This window comes from Bombina bombina, chromosome 6 (genome assembly GCF_027579735.1).
Source record: "Bombina bombina isolate aBomBom1 chromosome 6, aBomBom1.pri, whole genome shotgun sequence".
Classification (NCBI taxonomy): Eukaryota; Metazoa; Chordata; class Amphibia; order Anura; family Bombinatoridae; genus Bombina; species Bombina bombina.
Window position 1 is genome coordinate 1,141,092,146 of NC_069504.1, and position 17,299 is coordinate 1,141,109,444.

The 17,299-nt window shown below is 31.0% G+C and overlaps 1 protein-coding gene across 1 annotated transcript in view; it reads right to left on the reverse strand.

Annotated features, from left to right (window-relative positions):
• Window positions 1-891: 891 nt before the first annotated feature.
• PDE3A (phosphodiesterase 3A) overlaps window positions 892-17,299 on the reverse strand; it is a 544,656-nt gene continuing 528,248 nt past the window's right edge. Inside the window, exon 12 of the mRNA XM_053719719.1 lies at window positions 892-4,511. Coding sequence (XP_053575694.1) covers window positions 4,282-4,511 — 230 coding nt within the window. The 3' untranslated portion in view covers window positions 892-4,281. The remainder of the gene's footprint in view (window positions 4,512-17,299) is intronic.

Genomic DNA, 17,299 nt, shown 5'->3' on the forward strand with positions numbered 1-17,299 from the left:
TAGTTAGTTACAGGAGAAAGTGCAAGATGTAATTAGTTGGTGTAAAATAGCATGGCCACAAGTGGAAATAATATGGTCTAATATAATATCTAGATTATTTTGGAGGAATACGGACAAACAGAGAGCAGTGTATAGATCCAGAAGGAAGGTTAACCAAGTGGCAGCAAAGGTAGTAAGAGAGATAGGGGGGCAGTTGGAGCATCCATTGATTGCAGCCTTAAGAGAGGAGACATTTAGACCGGATGGAATACACCTTACTGATGCCGGGAATGACCAGTTCTTATTGGATATAAGGATTATGCTGAGAGACCTGATTAAGGTGAGGAAAGGTCACTAATGGGTTGGCAGAAAAGAGGGCTCTCTTTTTGTGGCAGTGAAATTGCGGTCTGGCACATAAGCGGTCATTGATAGGGTGGGAGGATTGCGCAGCATATTCAGTCTGGGGCTGTGATTCGGTTCTCTAGCTGCTGGGCAGGCTATGCCTCAGGTTCTCCTTTCTCCCCTGATATGCGAGACCCAAGTTCATGTGCAAATGCTGGTGCATTTTTGTTATGTGGTTGAATTGGTTATTGAAATAATATTTGATTGATTTATCGCTCTCATATAAATTTCTGCCATAAAGGCAAAATTTTGTTATAATAATTAGTGACCTTTCCATTAATTGGGCAACAATTTAATTGTGGTGTGTGTTTATTTCAGGTATATAAACATATTTAGGTAAATATAAGGTACAATGGTTGAAATGTGTTTGTGATAAGCAGCGGATTTAGATAGTGTGCTTTACATGCACTCACGTTGGTGCTATATGTATAGGGTATAAATTATATGGAAATAAAAAATACCATGAACTAATTGACTTATACAATGAACAGAATCCAGCTGTGACAGGTATATTGCAAAAATGTGTTGTTTTATTTTCTTTATTTTTTTGTTTACCCAAAGGTAAAAATGGCAATGACATGCATTTAAACGGTGTCCCTAATGCAACACATGGATGAAAATGGATAGTCACATAAACTCAGAAATAATACAGAATATCACCTTTACAATATTATTGCGCATTTTTATTTTTAGTTACATGGGTATCGGGTCACTGGGTTTTTGGTAAGAAAACAAACCTTTTGTAGCTCACTCCCAGTGACCGCTTCTAATAGCAGTGCCAGGCACCACGGTATGTCAGGGGTATAGGAGGCGGCTCAATGCTTTAATGACATATACCAAAACTGTTGTTGTATCTTGTGCCAACGTCAGTCTCTTCCCTATACAAGAAACGTTTCTACACCGCAGTTTTGGTACAATTTTGTATCCTCATATAACAAGAGAGGGGGCTTTAAATGACATAACTATGAGCTGCCACCCTCCCTGGGAGTGGGTCTGGTGCCCTCATTAATCAAATCAAAATGTAAACTCGATCCGAAAGGTAACACAAGTTTTAGCTGTGCTAATATGCAAATAAGTGTACACTTTTTTTATACATATACCTATAATTACTTATGTGGTGTATTAGAAATAAATAAACCAAAATATTATTTTTTAGAAGAAACATTTTCAGATGGGGAAGTCCAGGCTTAAGCAGATCTATAGAGACAACTATAATACTCCTCTAAGTAATGTGGGGGGTTACTGACATCCAATCAGAAACAGCCAGCTTGCCTCATGGCATTAGAAACAAACTCTTGCAAAATGCTATTGCTTGTTTTGGTTTGACCTCTAATTACCCACCATATAATAATGACAAATGTTGCAAGGTGAGCAATATTTTCCTTCATGTACAAAGACCTGAGATCCACAATCCGGCATTGATAGAAATACACCGTGTAACGTGCACAGCAGAAAGCTCAGTGATGTGGAATTATACCGTGCTATTGCTTTAGTATGTAAAATATAAAATCTAAATCAATATACATTATTCCTCTAGGCACATATTATTCTGTATATTTCATATATCAACAATCCTCCTTCACACTGTGTTCAACATATAGCGGTAAACATTTCATATAAAACCAGTGCTAGTGGTTTTTTTAGCATTTAACATATACTGGTAGATTAAACCCGGCTCTGCAAGTTAACAAACCTAAATATGGGAAGAAACTGTGTTGTAATGCACACACTTTGCTTAATGAAATTATACAGATACTGCAATGAATTGTATGGAACCTGTGCAAAACCCTGACACATTTTTGTGCCATTATGGGAAATTAGTGCAAAGCATAAGCTGGTCTGGAAACACAAATTAAAATGGGGGAAATAACAAGGAATAAGTTAATGAAACAACATAGAATGGAACACAAACGTCCAAGTATATACTGTAGCAAAATATTGAGGAGACAAGTTTCCTCTTTGGACCCGTAAACTATCCAGGTGGGAATTACAAACAACTAATAATACGGTCTGAACAATAATTCCCAGTACATTATCTATGCTGTACAATAAAGAATGGAATGGATGTGAATTGAAAAAGATCATATTTATCAAGTGCAGAAATCCTTCCTGACATAAATGGGCATCACATTCAGAAGGATACATTTTATAATAACTACTAAAGTCTGCTGAAGCTACTTGATGTTCTGTCAGGTGGTTTAATGGCTACTGATCTAGCAATTTCCTGCCAAGGTCAGAAGCTTCCTTTCATCTTCTGTCTTGTCATGATTTGTTGACCACTTAACTCTATGTATAACCAAGTTTCAAATGCCACCTTTGCCTTAGTGTCTTGTCATTTATAATTACCAATCATTATGTATATGATAGAGGTTCAAAAGCTTCCTATCTCTTGATGCCTTGTAAAGGTTTCATGCCTACTAACCTTCTTATTTCTTATCAGGGTTTGAAAGCTACCCATCTAACTATCTAAAAGATTTAAAGCTTTCCATCTCTTATACCTTGTCAGGTTTCATAGACAGCTGAGGTCTGATGGTTGCAGATTCCCTTATTTATTGTCACGGTTTGATGACTAATAATCTCCCTATGTCTTAAAAAGGTTTGAAGCTACCTATATCTTCATGTCTTGTCAATACTCAGTGACTAATGATCTTCATGGCTGAGGTTTTATGGCTGAAGATCTCCCTATGTCTGATGGCTACAGTGAAAAGGATGAAACAAAACCAACTAACAGACAATTAACAATGTGATTGACTTTGTAATGGTACATATTCATGTTTTCCAGGTCATAACATTCACTGTTCTGAATAAACCTGGAAAATTAAGGTCATCAAGGTTCAACATTTAAAATTTTAGGAAGACACAAATTGTGATGAGAATGAAGATTTATGTTGATCATTATGGATCATACAGTGAACATTACCCTTTTATATCTTAAGGAATTAATTTCCTTTTTGTGTTCTTAACTCTTAATATTGGAAATTCAACTTGAACAATGAAAATGATAAACAACCAAGTCTTGAAATAACAAACTTTGGCAACAGAACTAATTGTCCATTTTCCAATTAGCAAATCTCATAGAGCATACGACTATTGTTGTGTGTTAACTTTCTAAGGATGACGATTGCCACATGGCTATAAAAACTGGTGAATTGAAAATTATCTTTACAAAAAAATGTTTCTTAAAAAAAGTTGCCTATCTACAGGAACATTTAAAAATTTCTCTATATGTACATCAAGATAACTATCATTGACAAATATAATATTGTGAAATAAAATATTGAAAGTGAATTTCAACTTTAAATAGAAGTTTGGCTCACAGCATAAACAACGTAGAAATGAAAAATAAATTCTTCCTTCTTTAGCTACTTCACATGCCGTGTTCTACAGTGCTGCAGCTTTTTATTAAGTATGCAAACTCCCATAAACTACAATAATATATTACACAAAAAATGTTGGCAGGATATATCAGAATTCTGATAAAGCTTTGGAACGTTTATCCCTTGGAATTAAGAGGAAAAGCTTCTTAATTAGTACCTTGCAGTTAACAAAATATGTGCTTTGGAAGCACTGTTACCTTTAAACCATATTTTGTGTATCACATTGACCATCATATATATAAATGCTTAAAAATTATATATATTTATATAATATGTATATGTTTCTGAAGTGTGTGACCAAAACACTGGCTTCCTATGGTTCCATCTGATAAGTCTTTTGAAAAGCCAGCGGCTAGTGCCGAAGCATCCTTGAGTAATAGAGGGCATACAATGAACCTCATTGTATAGAAGGAAAAATAAAACGCTATAGGCACATTTGTTCCATGTTTCTACAGTGCTGTGTCTAAATATTGTGCTGGCTTGAAACAAGTCTATGGACCACAATTGTTTATTTAAATACTGCTCATTCGTTAGGTTGTGCGGTTGGACTTTCAGATTTCCCTTTCTCTTCTTCCTCTTCGCTGATTGCCTGGATGTGTTCTGAAGTTTGGTGATGGCCGGACGTTTCTTGACACAGTTTATCAGCATTATCTAATTTTTGCTCCTCTTCAATAACAGTCTTCCACATTTTGTGGTTCTCCATTAAATGATGAGTGATCTGGCAGTAGATTTTTCTCTTGCATTTTTTCTTCTCTGTAAGCAAAAAGCACATTTTCAGACAATGACAATATTTTATTGCTTGCCGCACATATTATGTTTATGTTAAATCCAATACCTAAAGAAATAAAATGAGTTTGTGTTATTCTGTAGTCTCCATGGTTTGATCTGAATCAACAAGACGTTCTACAAAGGCAACTTTTACAAATGCCAAGACCATTCCAACAAGTTTATATAATGATGCAGGTAATGTGTTTAATTAGGGATTTACAGTTAAACCAGATGACTAATATGAACAAAACCACTCGTCTTTTTCCTTTATATAAAATACATTTTTTATGTTTAAAACACACTATTTTAAATTTACAATAAAGCAATTGGAACATTATGTGCTTAACAATATATCTATATCAAGATACAGTATATTATGTATACATCCCTTTATTGATGTAAAATTGTGACTGTAAAATGCAAGGCCCTCTATTTCTCTGCCCTTGTGTGCACAAACTCTTCCTCGTGCCCCCTATGCTCTGCATGGGACCTTCTTCTACCTCCCCGTCTCAGTACTTCCTCCTATTTTTGTCTAAAAGACGTTTCTAGGTCTGCATTTCTTCTGTGATACTCCCGGTCTGTCTCTATTGCTTGTGAGCCTACCTGACCATCTTGTGTGACAAACATAGGATACTATCTCAAACCTTTACAGCTTTAACACTGTAATACTCCATAGTCATAATGCTGTGAAATGCGTTTTAAATAATAGTAAAAATAATAATAACAATAATAATAGTAATAATAATAAAAATAATAGTAACAATAATAATAGTAATAATAATAAAAACAATAGTAACAATAATAATAGAAATATTAATAATAATAATACAGATGTATCTGCTTACACACAACACTGCTTACAACTAATTACTAATACTAGTGTTAATAATAATAATAATAATACAGATGTGTGTGCTTACACACGACACTGCTTACAACTAATTACTAATACTGATGTCATTATTATTATTATTATTAATAATAATAATAATAATAATAATACAGATGTATGTGCTTACACACGACACTGCTTACAACTAAATACTAATACTGATGTCATTATTATTATTATTATTAATAATAATAATAATAATAATAATAATACAGATGTATGTGCTTACACACAACACTGCTTACAACTAAATACTAATACTGTTATTAATAATAATAATAATAATAATAATACAGATGTGTGTGCTTAATCATGACACTGCTTACAACTAAATACTAATACTGATGTTAATAATAATAATAATAATAATAATAATAATAATACAGATGTATGTGCTTACACATGACACTGCTTACAACTAAATACTAATACTGATGTTATTATTAATAATAATAATAATAATAATACAGATGTATGTGCTTACACATGACACTGCTTACAACTAAATACTAATACTGATGTTATTAATAATAATAATAATAATAATACAGATGTGTGTGTTTAATCATAACACTGCTTACAACTAAATACTAATACTGATGTTAATAATAATAATAATAATAATAATAATAATAATACAGATGTATGTGCTTACACATGACACTGCTTACAACTAAATACTAATACTGATGTTATTAATAATAATAATAATAATAATAATAATACAGATGTATGTGCTTAATCATAACACTGCTTACAACTAAATACTAATACTGATGTTATTATTATTATTATTAATAATAATAATAATAATAATAATACAGATGTATGTGCTTAATCATAACACTACTTACAACTAAATACTAATACTGATGTTATTAATAATAATAATAATAATAATAATACAGATGTGTGTGCTCAATCATGACACTGCTTACAACTAAATACTAATACTGATGTTATTAATAATAATAATAATAATAATAATAATAATAATAATACAGATGTGTGTGCTTACACATGACACTGCTTACAACTAAATACTAATACTGATGTTAATAATAATAATAATAATAATAATAATAAAAATAATAATAATACAGATGTATGTGCTTAATCATAACACTGCTTACAACTAAATACTAATACTGATGTTATTAATAATAGTAATAATACTAATAATACAGATGTATGTGCTTAATCGTGACACTACTTACAACTAAATACTAATACTGATGTTATTAATAATAGTAATAATACTAATAATACAGATGTATGTGCTTAATCATGACACTGCTTACAACTAAATACTAATACTGATGTTATTAATAATAATAATAATAATAATAATAATAATACAGATGTATGTGCTTACACATGACACTGCTTACAACTAAATACTAATACTGATGTCATTATTAATAATAATAATAATAATACCAATAATACAGATGTATGTGCTTACACACGACACTGCTTACAACTAAATACTAATACTGATGTTATTAATAATAATAATAATAATAATACAGATGTATGTGCTTACACATGACACTACTTACAACTAAATACTAATACTGATGTTATTAATAATAATAATAATAATAATAATAATAATAATAATAATAATACAGATGTATGTGCTTACACATGACACTACTTACAACTAAATACTAATACTGATGTTATTAATAATAATAATAATAATACAGATGTATGTGCTTACACATGACACTGCTTACAACTAAATACTAATACTGATGTTATTAATAATAATAATAATACAGATGTATGTGCTTACACACAACACTGCTTACAACTAAATACTAATACTGATGTTATTAATAATAATAATAATAATAATAATAATACAGATGTGTGTGCTTAATCATGACACTGCTTAAACTAAATACTAATACTGATGTTATTAATAATAATAATAATAATAATACAGATGTATGTGCTTACACATGACACTACTTACAACTAAATACTAATACTGATGTTATTAATAATAATAATAATAATAATAATAATAATACAGATGTATGTGCTTACATATGACACTGCTTAAACTAAATACTAATACTGATGTTATTATTAATAATAATAATAATAATAATAATAATAATACAGATGTGTGTGCTTACACATGACACTGCTTACTACTAAATACTAATACTGATGTTATTAATAATAATAATAATAATATTAATACAGATGTATGTGCTTACACATGACACTGCTTACAACTAAATACTAATACTGATGTTATTAATAATAATAATAATAATAATAATACAGATGTGTGTGCTTACACATGACACTGCTTACAACTAAATACTAATACTGATGTTATTATTAATAATAATAATATTAATACAGATGTATGTGCTAACACATGACACTGCTTACAACTAAATACTAATACTGATGTTATTAATAATAATAATAATAATAATAATAATAATAATAATACAGATGTATGTGCTTACACATGACACTGCTTACAACTAAATACTAATACTGATGTTATTATTAATAATAATAATAATAATAATAATAATACAGATGTATGTGCTTAATCATAACACTGCTTACAACTAAATACTAATACTGATGTTATTAATAATAATAATAATACAAATGTATGTGCTTACACATGACACTGCTTACAACTAAATACTAATACTGATGTTATTAATAATAGTAATAATACTAATAATACAGATGTATGTGCTTAATCATGACACTGCTTACAACTAAATACTAATACTGATGTTATTAATAATAGTAATAATAATAATAATAATACAGATGTTTGAGCTTACACATGACACTGATTACAAGTAAATACTAATACTGATGTTATTAATAATAATAATAATACTAATAATAATACAGATGTATGTGCTTAATCATGACACTGCTTACAACTAAATACTAATACTGATGTTATTAATAATAGTAATAATAATAATAATAATAATACAGATGTTTGTGCTTACACATGACACTGATTACAAGTAAATACTAATACTGATGTTATTAATAATAGTAATAATAATAATAATAATAATAATAATAATAATAATAATAATAATAATACTACAGATGTTTGTGCTTACACATGACACTGATTACAAGTAAATACTAATAGTGATGTTATTAATAATAATAATACTATAATAATACAGATGTTATGTGCTTACACATGACACTGCTTTACAACTAAATACTAATACTGATGTTATTTAATAATAATAATAATAAATAAGTGTTTGTGCTTACACATTGACACTGATTACAAGTAAATACTAATACTGATGTTATTAATATAGTAATAATAATAATACAGATGTTTGTGCTTACACATTGACACTGATTACAAGTAAATACTAATACTGATGTTATTAATATTAGTAATAATATAATAATACAGATGTTTGTGCTTACACATGACACTGATTACAAGTAAATACTAATTACTGATGTTATTAATAATAGTAATAATAATAATACAGATGTTTGTGCTTACACATGACACTGATTACAAGTAAATACTAATACTGATGTTATTATTATTTAATAATAATAATAATAATACAGATGGTTTGTGCTTACACATGACACTGATTACAAGTAAATACTAATACAGATGTTATTAATAATAGTAATAATAATAATAATAATAATAATACAGATGTTTGTGCTTACACATGACACTGATTACAACTAAATACTAATACTGATGTTATTAATAATAGTAATAATAATAATAATAATAATAATACAGATGTATGTGCTTAATCATGACACTGCTTACAACTAAATACTAATACTGATGTTATTATTAATAATAATAATAATAATAATACAGATGTATGTGCTTAATCATGACACTGATTACAATTAAATACTAATACTGATGTTATTAATAATAATAATAATAATAATAATAATACAGATGTATGTGCTTACACATGACACTGCTTACACGTAAATACTAATACTGATGTTATTAATAATAATAATAATAATAATACAGCTGTTTGTGCTTACACATGACACTGATTACAAGTAAATACTAATACTGATGTTATTAATAATAGTAATAATAATAATACAGATGTTTGTGCTTACACATGACACTGATTACAAGTAAATACTAATACTGATGTTATTAATAATAATAATAATACAGATGTTTGTGCTTACACATGACACTGATTACAAGTAAATACTAATACTGATGTTATTAATAATAGTAATAATAATAATACAGATGTTTGTGCTTACACATGACACTGATTACAAGTAAATACTAATACTGATGTTATTAATAATAATAATAATAATAATAATTATACAGATGTATGTGCTTACACATGACACTGCTTACAAGTAAATACTAATACTGATGTTATTAATAATAATAATAATACAGATGTATGTGCTTACACATGACACTGATTACAAGTAAATACTAATACTGATGTTATTATTAATAATAATAATAATAATAATAATAATAATAATACAGATGTTTGTGCTTACACATGACACTGATTACAACTAAATATTAATACTGATGTTATTAATAATAGTAATAATAATAATAATAATAATAATAATAATAATAATAATAATAATAATACAGATGTATGTGCTTAATCATGACACTGCTTACAACTAAATACTAATACTGATGTTATTAATAATAATAATAATAATAATAATACAGATGTATGTGCTTAATCATGACACTGATTACAAGTAAATACTAATACTGATGTTATTAATAATAATAATAATAATAATACAGATGTATGTGCTTACACATGACACTGCTTACACGTAAATATTAATACTGATGTTATTAATAATAATAATAATAATAATAATACAGATGTATGTGCTTACACACGACACTGCTTACAACTAAATACTAATACTGATGTTATTAATAATAATAATATAATAATACAGATGTGTGTGCTTAATCATGACACTGCTTACAACAAAATACTAATACTGATGTTATTAATAATAATAATAATAATAATAATAATAATACAGATGTATGTGCTTACACATGACACTGCTTACTAGTAAATACTAATACTGATGTTAATAATAATAATAATAATAATAATAATAATACAGATGTTTGTGCTTACACATGACACTGATTACAACTAAATACTAATACTGATGTTATTAATAATAGTAATAATAATAATAATAATACATATGTATGTGCTTAATCATGACACTGCTTACAACTAAATACTAATACTGATGTTATTAATAATAATAATAATAATACAGATGTATGTGCTTAATCATGACACTGATTACAAGTAAATACTAATACTGATGTTATTAATAATAATAATAATAATAATACAGATGTATGTGCTTACACATGACACTGCTTACACGTAAATACTAATACTGATGTTATTAATAATAATAATAATAATAATAATAATAATAATAATACAGATGTATGTGCTTAATCATGACACTGATTACAAGTAAATACTAATACTGATGTTATTAATAATAATAATAATAATAATAATAATACAGATGTATGTGCTTACACACGACACTGCTTACAACTAAATACTAATACTGATGTTATGAATAATAATAATAATAAAAATATAATAACACAGATGTGTGTGCTTAATCATGACACTGCTTACAACAAAATACTAATACTGATGTTATTAATAATAATAATAATAATAATACAGATGTATGTGCTTACACATGACACTGCTTACAACTAAATACTAATACTGGTGTTATTAATAATAATAATAATAATAATACAGATGTATGTGCTTATACATGACACTACTTACAACTAAATACTAATACTGATGTTATTAATAATAATAATAATACTAATAATAATACAGATGTATGTGCTTACACATGACACTACTTACAACTAAATACTAATACTGATGTTATTAATAATAATAATAATAATAATAATAATAATAATACAGATGTATGTGCTTAATCATGACACTGCTTACAACTAAATACTAATACTGATGTTATTAATAATAGTAATAATACTAATAATACAGATGTATGTGCTAAATCATGACACTGCTTACAACTAAATACTAATACTGATGTTATTAATAATAATCAGCTAGATTACGAGTTTTGCATTATGAGTGAAAAAGCATCGTTATGCTTCATAACAATGCTTTTTCCCTAATGCCGCTATTACAAGTCTTGTCAGAATAGGTGTACCGGACACCTTTTTGGCCGTCACGCAACGTCAGTACCGCACTTTTAAAAAAATCCTTTTTCAATGGGACTTCCATAGCACCGGTAATACGAGTTTTGCCTGGGAGGCCAAAAAGTGAGCGGTACACCCTATAACCACAAGATTCGTACCGCCATCTAAAGTCAATAGTTGTGAGTTTTACGTTACAAAGCTGTAGCATAAAACTCATAACTAAAAAGTACACTAACACCCATAAACTACCTATTAACCCCTAATATGTAGTTTAGGTAGATTCAATCAGCCAATAGGATTGAGCTCTCATTCTATTGGCTGATTGGATCAGCCAATAGGATGAAAGCTCAATCCTATTGGCTGATTGTAACAGCCAATAGGATTTTTCCCCTTTAATTCCTATTGGCAATGCCCATCACAATGCCCTTTTAAGGGCAATGTTTAGCTTAGGTTTATTTAAATAGGTTTTTATGTGGGGGTTTGGTTGTGTGGGTGGTGGGTTTTACTGTTGGGGGGTTGTTTGTATTTTTGTTTACAGGTAAAAGAGCTGATTTTTGGGGGCTATTGGCAGCTTAGTGTAGGCTAGGTTTTTTTTATTTTGGTCGGGCTGTTTTATTTTGATAGGGCTATTAGATTAGGTGTAATTAGTTTTTATTTTTGATAATTTTGTTTTTATTTTGTGTAATTTAGTGTTTATTTTTTTGTAGTTTAGATAATTGTATTTAATTAACTTAATTTATTTTATTTTATTATAATGTTAGGTTTTATTGTAAGGCAGGTTAGGTTTTATTTTACAGGTAACTTTGTATTTATTTAACTAGGTAGTTATTAAATAGTTAATAACTATTTAATAACTATTCTACCTAGTTAAAATAAATACAAACTTGCCTGTGAAATAAAAATAAAACCTAAGGTAGATACAATGTAACTATTAGTTATATTGTAACTAGCTTAGGTTTTATTTTATAGGTAAGTATTTAGTTTTAAATAGGAATTATTTAGGTAATAATTGTAAGTTTAATTTAGATTTATTTTAATTATATTTAAATTAGGGGGTGTTAGGGTTATGCCTAGGGTTAGGGTTATGTTAGGGTTAGGTTTAGGGTATAATATATTTATGTAGTGTTAGTAATGTGGGAGGCCAGAGGTTTAGGGGTTAATAACTTTAGTGTAGTGGCGGTGACATTGGGGGCGGAAGATTAGGGGTTAATAAGTGCAATGTAGCTGGCGGCGATGTTAGGGGCGGCAGATTGGGGGTTAATAACTTTATGTAGGTATAGGCGATGTTAGGGGCGGCAGATTGGGGGTTAATAACTTTATGTAGGTATAGGCGATGTCGGGGTGGCAGATTAGGGGTTAATAACTGTAATGTAGGTTGCGGCGATGCTAGGGGCGGCAGATTAGAGGTGTTTAGACGTGGTTTTTATGTCAGGGTGTTAGGTTTAAACATAACTTTTTCTTTCCAAATGCAAGAGTAGGCAGCACTCCAACAAAAAAAGTCCTTGGATAAAAGAAAAAATCTTTATTTCACATAGTTTAAAACCAGCACAAAAAATGGCAATAAACAGAGGGAGGAGGTGGAGTACTGACATGTTTGGTGCCAGACGGCACTTAATCATAGGATGACTCGATGTTAGCAAGACACACCCTTATAAGAAAACTTATAACCAATAGTATTCCTGAAAAACCATCTCCTAGGAAACGGCACATAAACAGCAGTGTGTTAACCATATATGAATGCTAAATATGTAACAAAAAAACACAAACAAAAGAAATTGTACTTTAAAATCAAAACTAGATGATACTTAGTTACAAAAATGAATACACAAAGGTATTGCATCATATTTTTTTGAAAGATATCCTCAAAACTGTCATTCTTTAAGCATATTGTTCAAATTATTATTAATGTGACCGGATAGTGTTAGTATCACCGAAAAAAATATATAAATATTCAAATACCATATAAAAAAGTATTTAGTGAGTTACTAGCACACCGGCCACAATTTAAACCATAAATTATACATAAAAAGCAAAAATGATTTCATATATTAATAATTGCATGGACACTTATAATTACACATATACATCTGCATAAATATATATATAACTTTTTCTTTCCCCATAGACATCAATGGGGCTGCGTTATGGGCTTTTGTTTCCGCAATCGCAGGTGTTAGGCTTTTTTTTTGCCGGCTCTCCCCATTGATGTCTATGGGGAAATCGTGCACTAGCACGTCAAAGCAGCGCTTGTATTTTGGTGAGGTATGGAGCTCAACGCCACCATATCGCCCGCACAAGCCTGCTTTTTTAAAACCTGTAATAGCAGCGCTATAGGGAGGTGAAATAACAACGCTTTTGTGGCGCTCGTTAATTTCCCTATAAAACTCGTAATCTAGCTGAATGAAAATAATGAAGAGCTCAGAGGAAAGATGATGGAAACCTTAAATGTATTAAAGGGACATGAAACCCCAAATTTTTCTTTCATGATTCAGATAGAGAATACAATTTTTTAAAAACTTGCAGATTTACTTGCTTTGAGACATGCTTTGTCTCATGTTATTTTTTGTTGAAGAAATATCTAGATAGGCAGTGTGTACATATCTGGAGAACGTGACAGGAAATAGTGTTCTTGCTTATGTATAACACTTGTGCAAAACCGCTGAGATATAGTGCTGGAGACACGTGCTCACCTTCATGCTTTTCAACAAAGGATACCAAGAAAATGAAAGTATTTGATAATAGAAGTATATTAGAAAATTGTTAAAAAAAACACATGCTCTATCTGAATCATAAAATAAAAAAAATGGTGTTTTATGTCCCATTAAAGGGATTTCAAATGAAACAAATAAACTACTTCTTCTCCCATATACATGTGTGAGGGACTGTTAGTAGCGCTAGTTTTATCAGATGCGGTGGCTAAATTACTGGGTCAAACAAATAAATCGTTTGGGGAAGAACATAACAATAGCAGATTTATCACAGCACTGGGTTAAGCTACAAATAAGATGGGCAGAGCCTTTTGTTTGAATAACAAGCGGGGATATAGCTGCAGCTTCCCAAGAGCATAACAGGAAGGTTAGACGGGAGTTCCCATCACTCGGTTTGGTCAGACGTTAGTTGTTTGAATTTCTATGTACAAAACAGGTGTATATGTCTCCATGACAACCCTCTGACATGACAGCTGACACGTGTGATGTTAACAAATGGTCACACAAATAAACCAGTCTGAGCAGGGAGGCCAAGAAACTAGGTACTAGGTAAAAGAAACAATCTCATGAGAGTGTCCACATGGACTGATTCCTATTGTGAAATAGAGCAGATTATATGATGTTTATGGGAAGGCACAGTTAGTTTACAATATGCTGACTTATGTGATATTATAGTGGTATTAAGTCTCTTATAAACAACTCACACTGAGTTATGTTGAAATAAAGGAGATGTAAGATGTTTATGGTTTTGGTCTGTATCTGACATTAAAGGGACAGTCTCCAGAATTTTTATTATTTAAAAAAATAGATAATCCCTTAATTACCCATTCGCCAGTTTTGCAGAACTAACACTGTTATATAAATATACTTATTACCTCTGTGATTACCTTGTATCTAAGCCTCTGCAGACTGCCCCCCTTATCTCAGTTCTTTTGAAAGACATGCATTGTAGCCAATCACTGCTGACTCACAAATAACTCCACGGGAGTGAGCACAATGTTATCTCTATGACACACATGAACTAGTGCTGTCTAGCTGTGAAGAACTGTCAAAATGCAGTTAGATAACATATGGGCTTCAAGCGCTTAGAAGTTAAACTTAGATAGCCTTGATTCAGGTGTGTGATTAGCTGTAGGATACAGGTGTGTGATTAGCTGTATGATGCAGGTGTGTGATAGCTGTAGGATTCAGGTGTGTGATTAGCTGTAGGATTCAGGTGTGTGATTAGCTGTAGGATTCAGGTGTGTGATTAGCTGTAGGATTCAGGTGTGTGATTAGCTGTATGATTCAGGTGTGTGATTAGCTGTAGGATTCAGGTGTGTGATTAGCTGTAGGATTCAGGTGTGTGATTAGCTGTATGATGCAGGTGTGTGATTAGCTGTATGATGCAGGTGTGTGATTAGCTGTAGGATTCAGGTGTGTGATTAGCTGTAGGATTCAGGTGTGTGATTAGCTGTAGGATTCAGGTGTGTGATTAGCTGTATGATGCAGGTGTGTGATTAGCTGTATGATGCAGGTGTGTGATTAGCTGTATGATGCAGGTGTGTGATTAGCTGTATGATTCAGGTGTGTGATTAGCTGTAGGATTCAGGTGTGTGATTAGCTGTAGGATTCAGGTGTGTGATTAGCTGTATGATTCAGGTGTGTGATTAGCTGTAGGATTCAGGTGTGTGATTAGCTGTAGGATTCAGGTGTGTGATTAGCTGTATGATGCAGGTGTGTGATTAGCTGTATGATGCAGGTGTGTGATTAGCTGTAGGATTCAGGTGTGTGATTAGCTGTAGGATTCAGGTGTGTGATTAGCAGTAGGATTCAGGTGTGTGATTAGCTGTATGATTCAGGTGTGTGATCAGCTGTATGATGCAGGTGTGTGATTAGCTGTAGGATTCAGGTGTGTGATTAGTTGTATGAATCAGGTGTGTGATCAGCTGTATGATGCAGGTGTGTGATTAGCTGTAGGATTCAGGTGTGTGATTAGCAGTAGGATTCAGGTGTGTGATTAGCAGTAGGATACATGTGTGTGATTAGCTGTATAATTCAGGTGTGTGATTAGCTGTAGGATTCAGGTGTGTGATTAGCTGTATGATTCAGTTGTGTGATTAGCTGTATGATTCAGGTGTGTGATTAGCTGTAGGATACAGGTGTGTGATTAGCTGTAGGATTCAGGTGTATGATTAGCTGTAGGATTCATGTGTGTGAATAGCTGTAGGATTCAGGTGTGTGATTAGCTGTATGATTCAGTTGTGTGATTAGCTGTATGATTCAGGTGTGTGATTAGCTGTAGGATTCAGGTGTGTGATTAGATGTAGGATTCAGGTGTGTGATTAGCTGTAGGATTCAGGTGTGTGATTAGCTGTATAATTCAGGTGTGTGATTAGCTGTAGGATTCAGGTGTGTGATTAGCTGTATAATTCAGTGGTGTGAATAGCTGTAGGATTCAGGTGTGTGATTAGCTGTATGATTCAGTTGTGTGATTAGCTGTATGATTCAGGTGTGTGATTAGCTGTAGGATTCAGGTGTGTGATTAGCTGTAGGATTCAGGTGTGTGATTAGTTGTATGATTCAGGTGTGTGATTAGCTGTAGGATTCAGGTGTGTGATTAGATGTAGGATTCAGGTGTGTGATTAGCTGTAGGATACAGGTGTGTGATTAGCTGTATGATGCAGGTGTGTGATTAGTGTAGGATTCAGGTGTGTGATTAGTTGTAGGATTCAGGTGTGTGATTAGCTGTACTGATGCAGGTTGTGGTGATTAGCTGTATGATGCAGGTGTGTGAAGGCTGTATGATTCAGTGTGTGATTAGCTGTATGATTCAGATGTGTGATTAGCTGTATGATTCAGGTGGTGATTAGCTGTAGATTCAGGTGTGTGATTAGCAGTAGGATACTTGTGTGATTAGCTG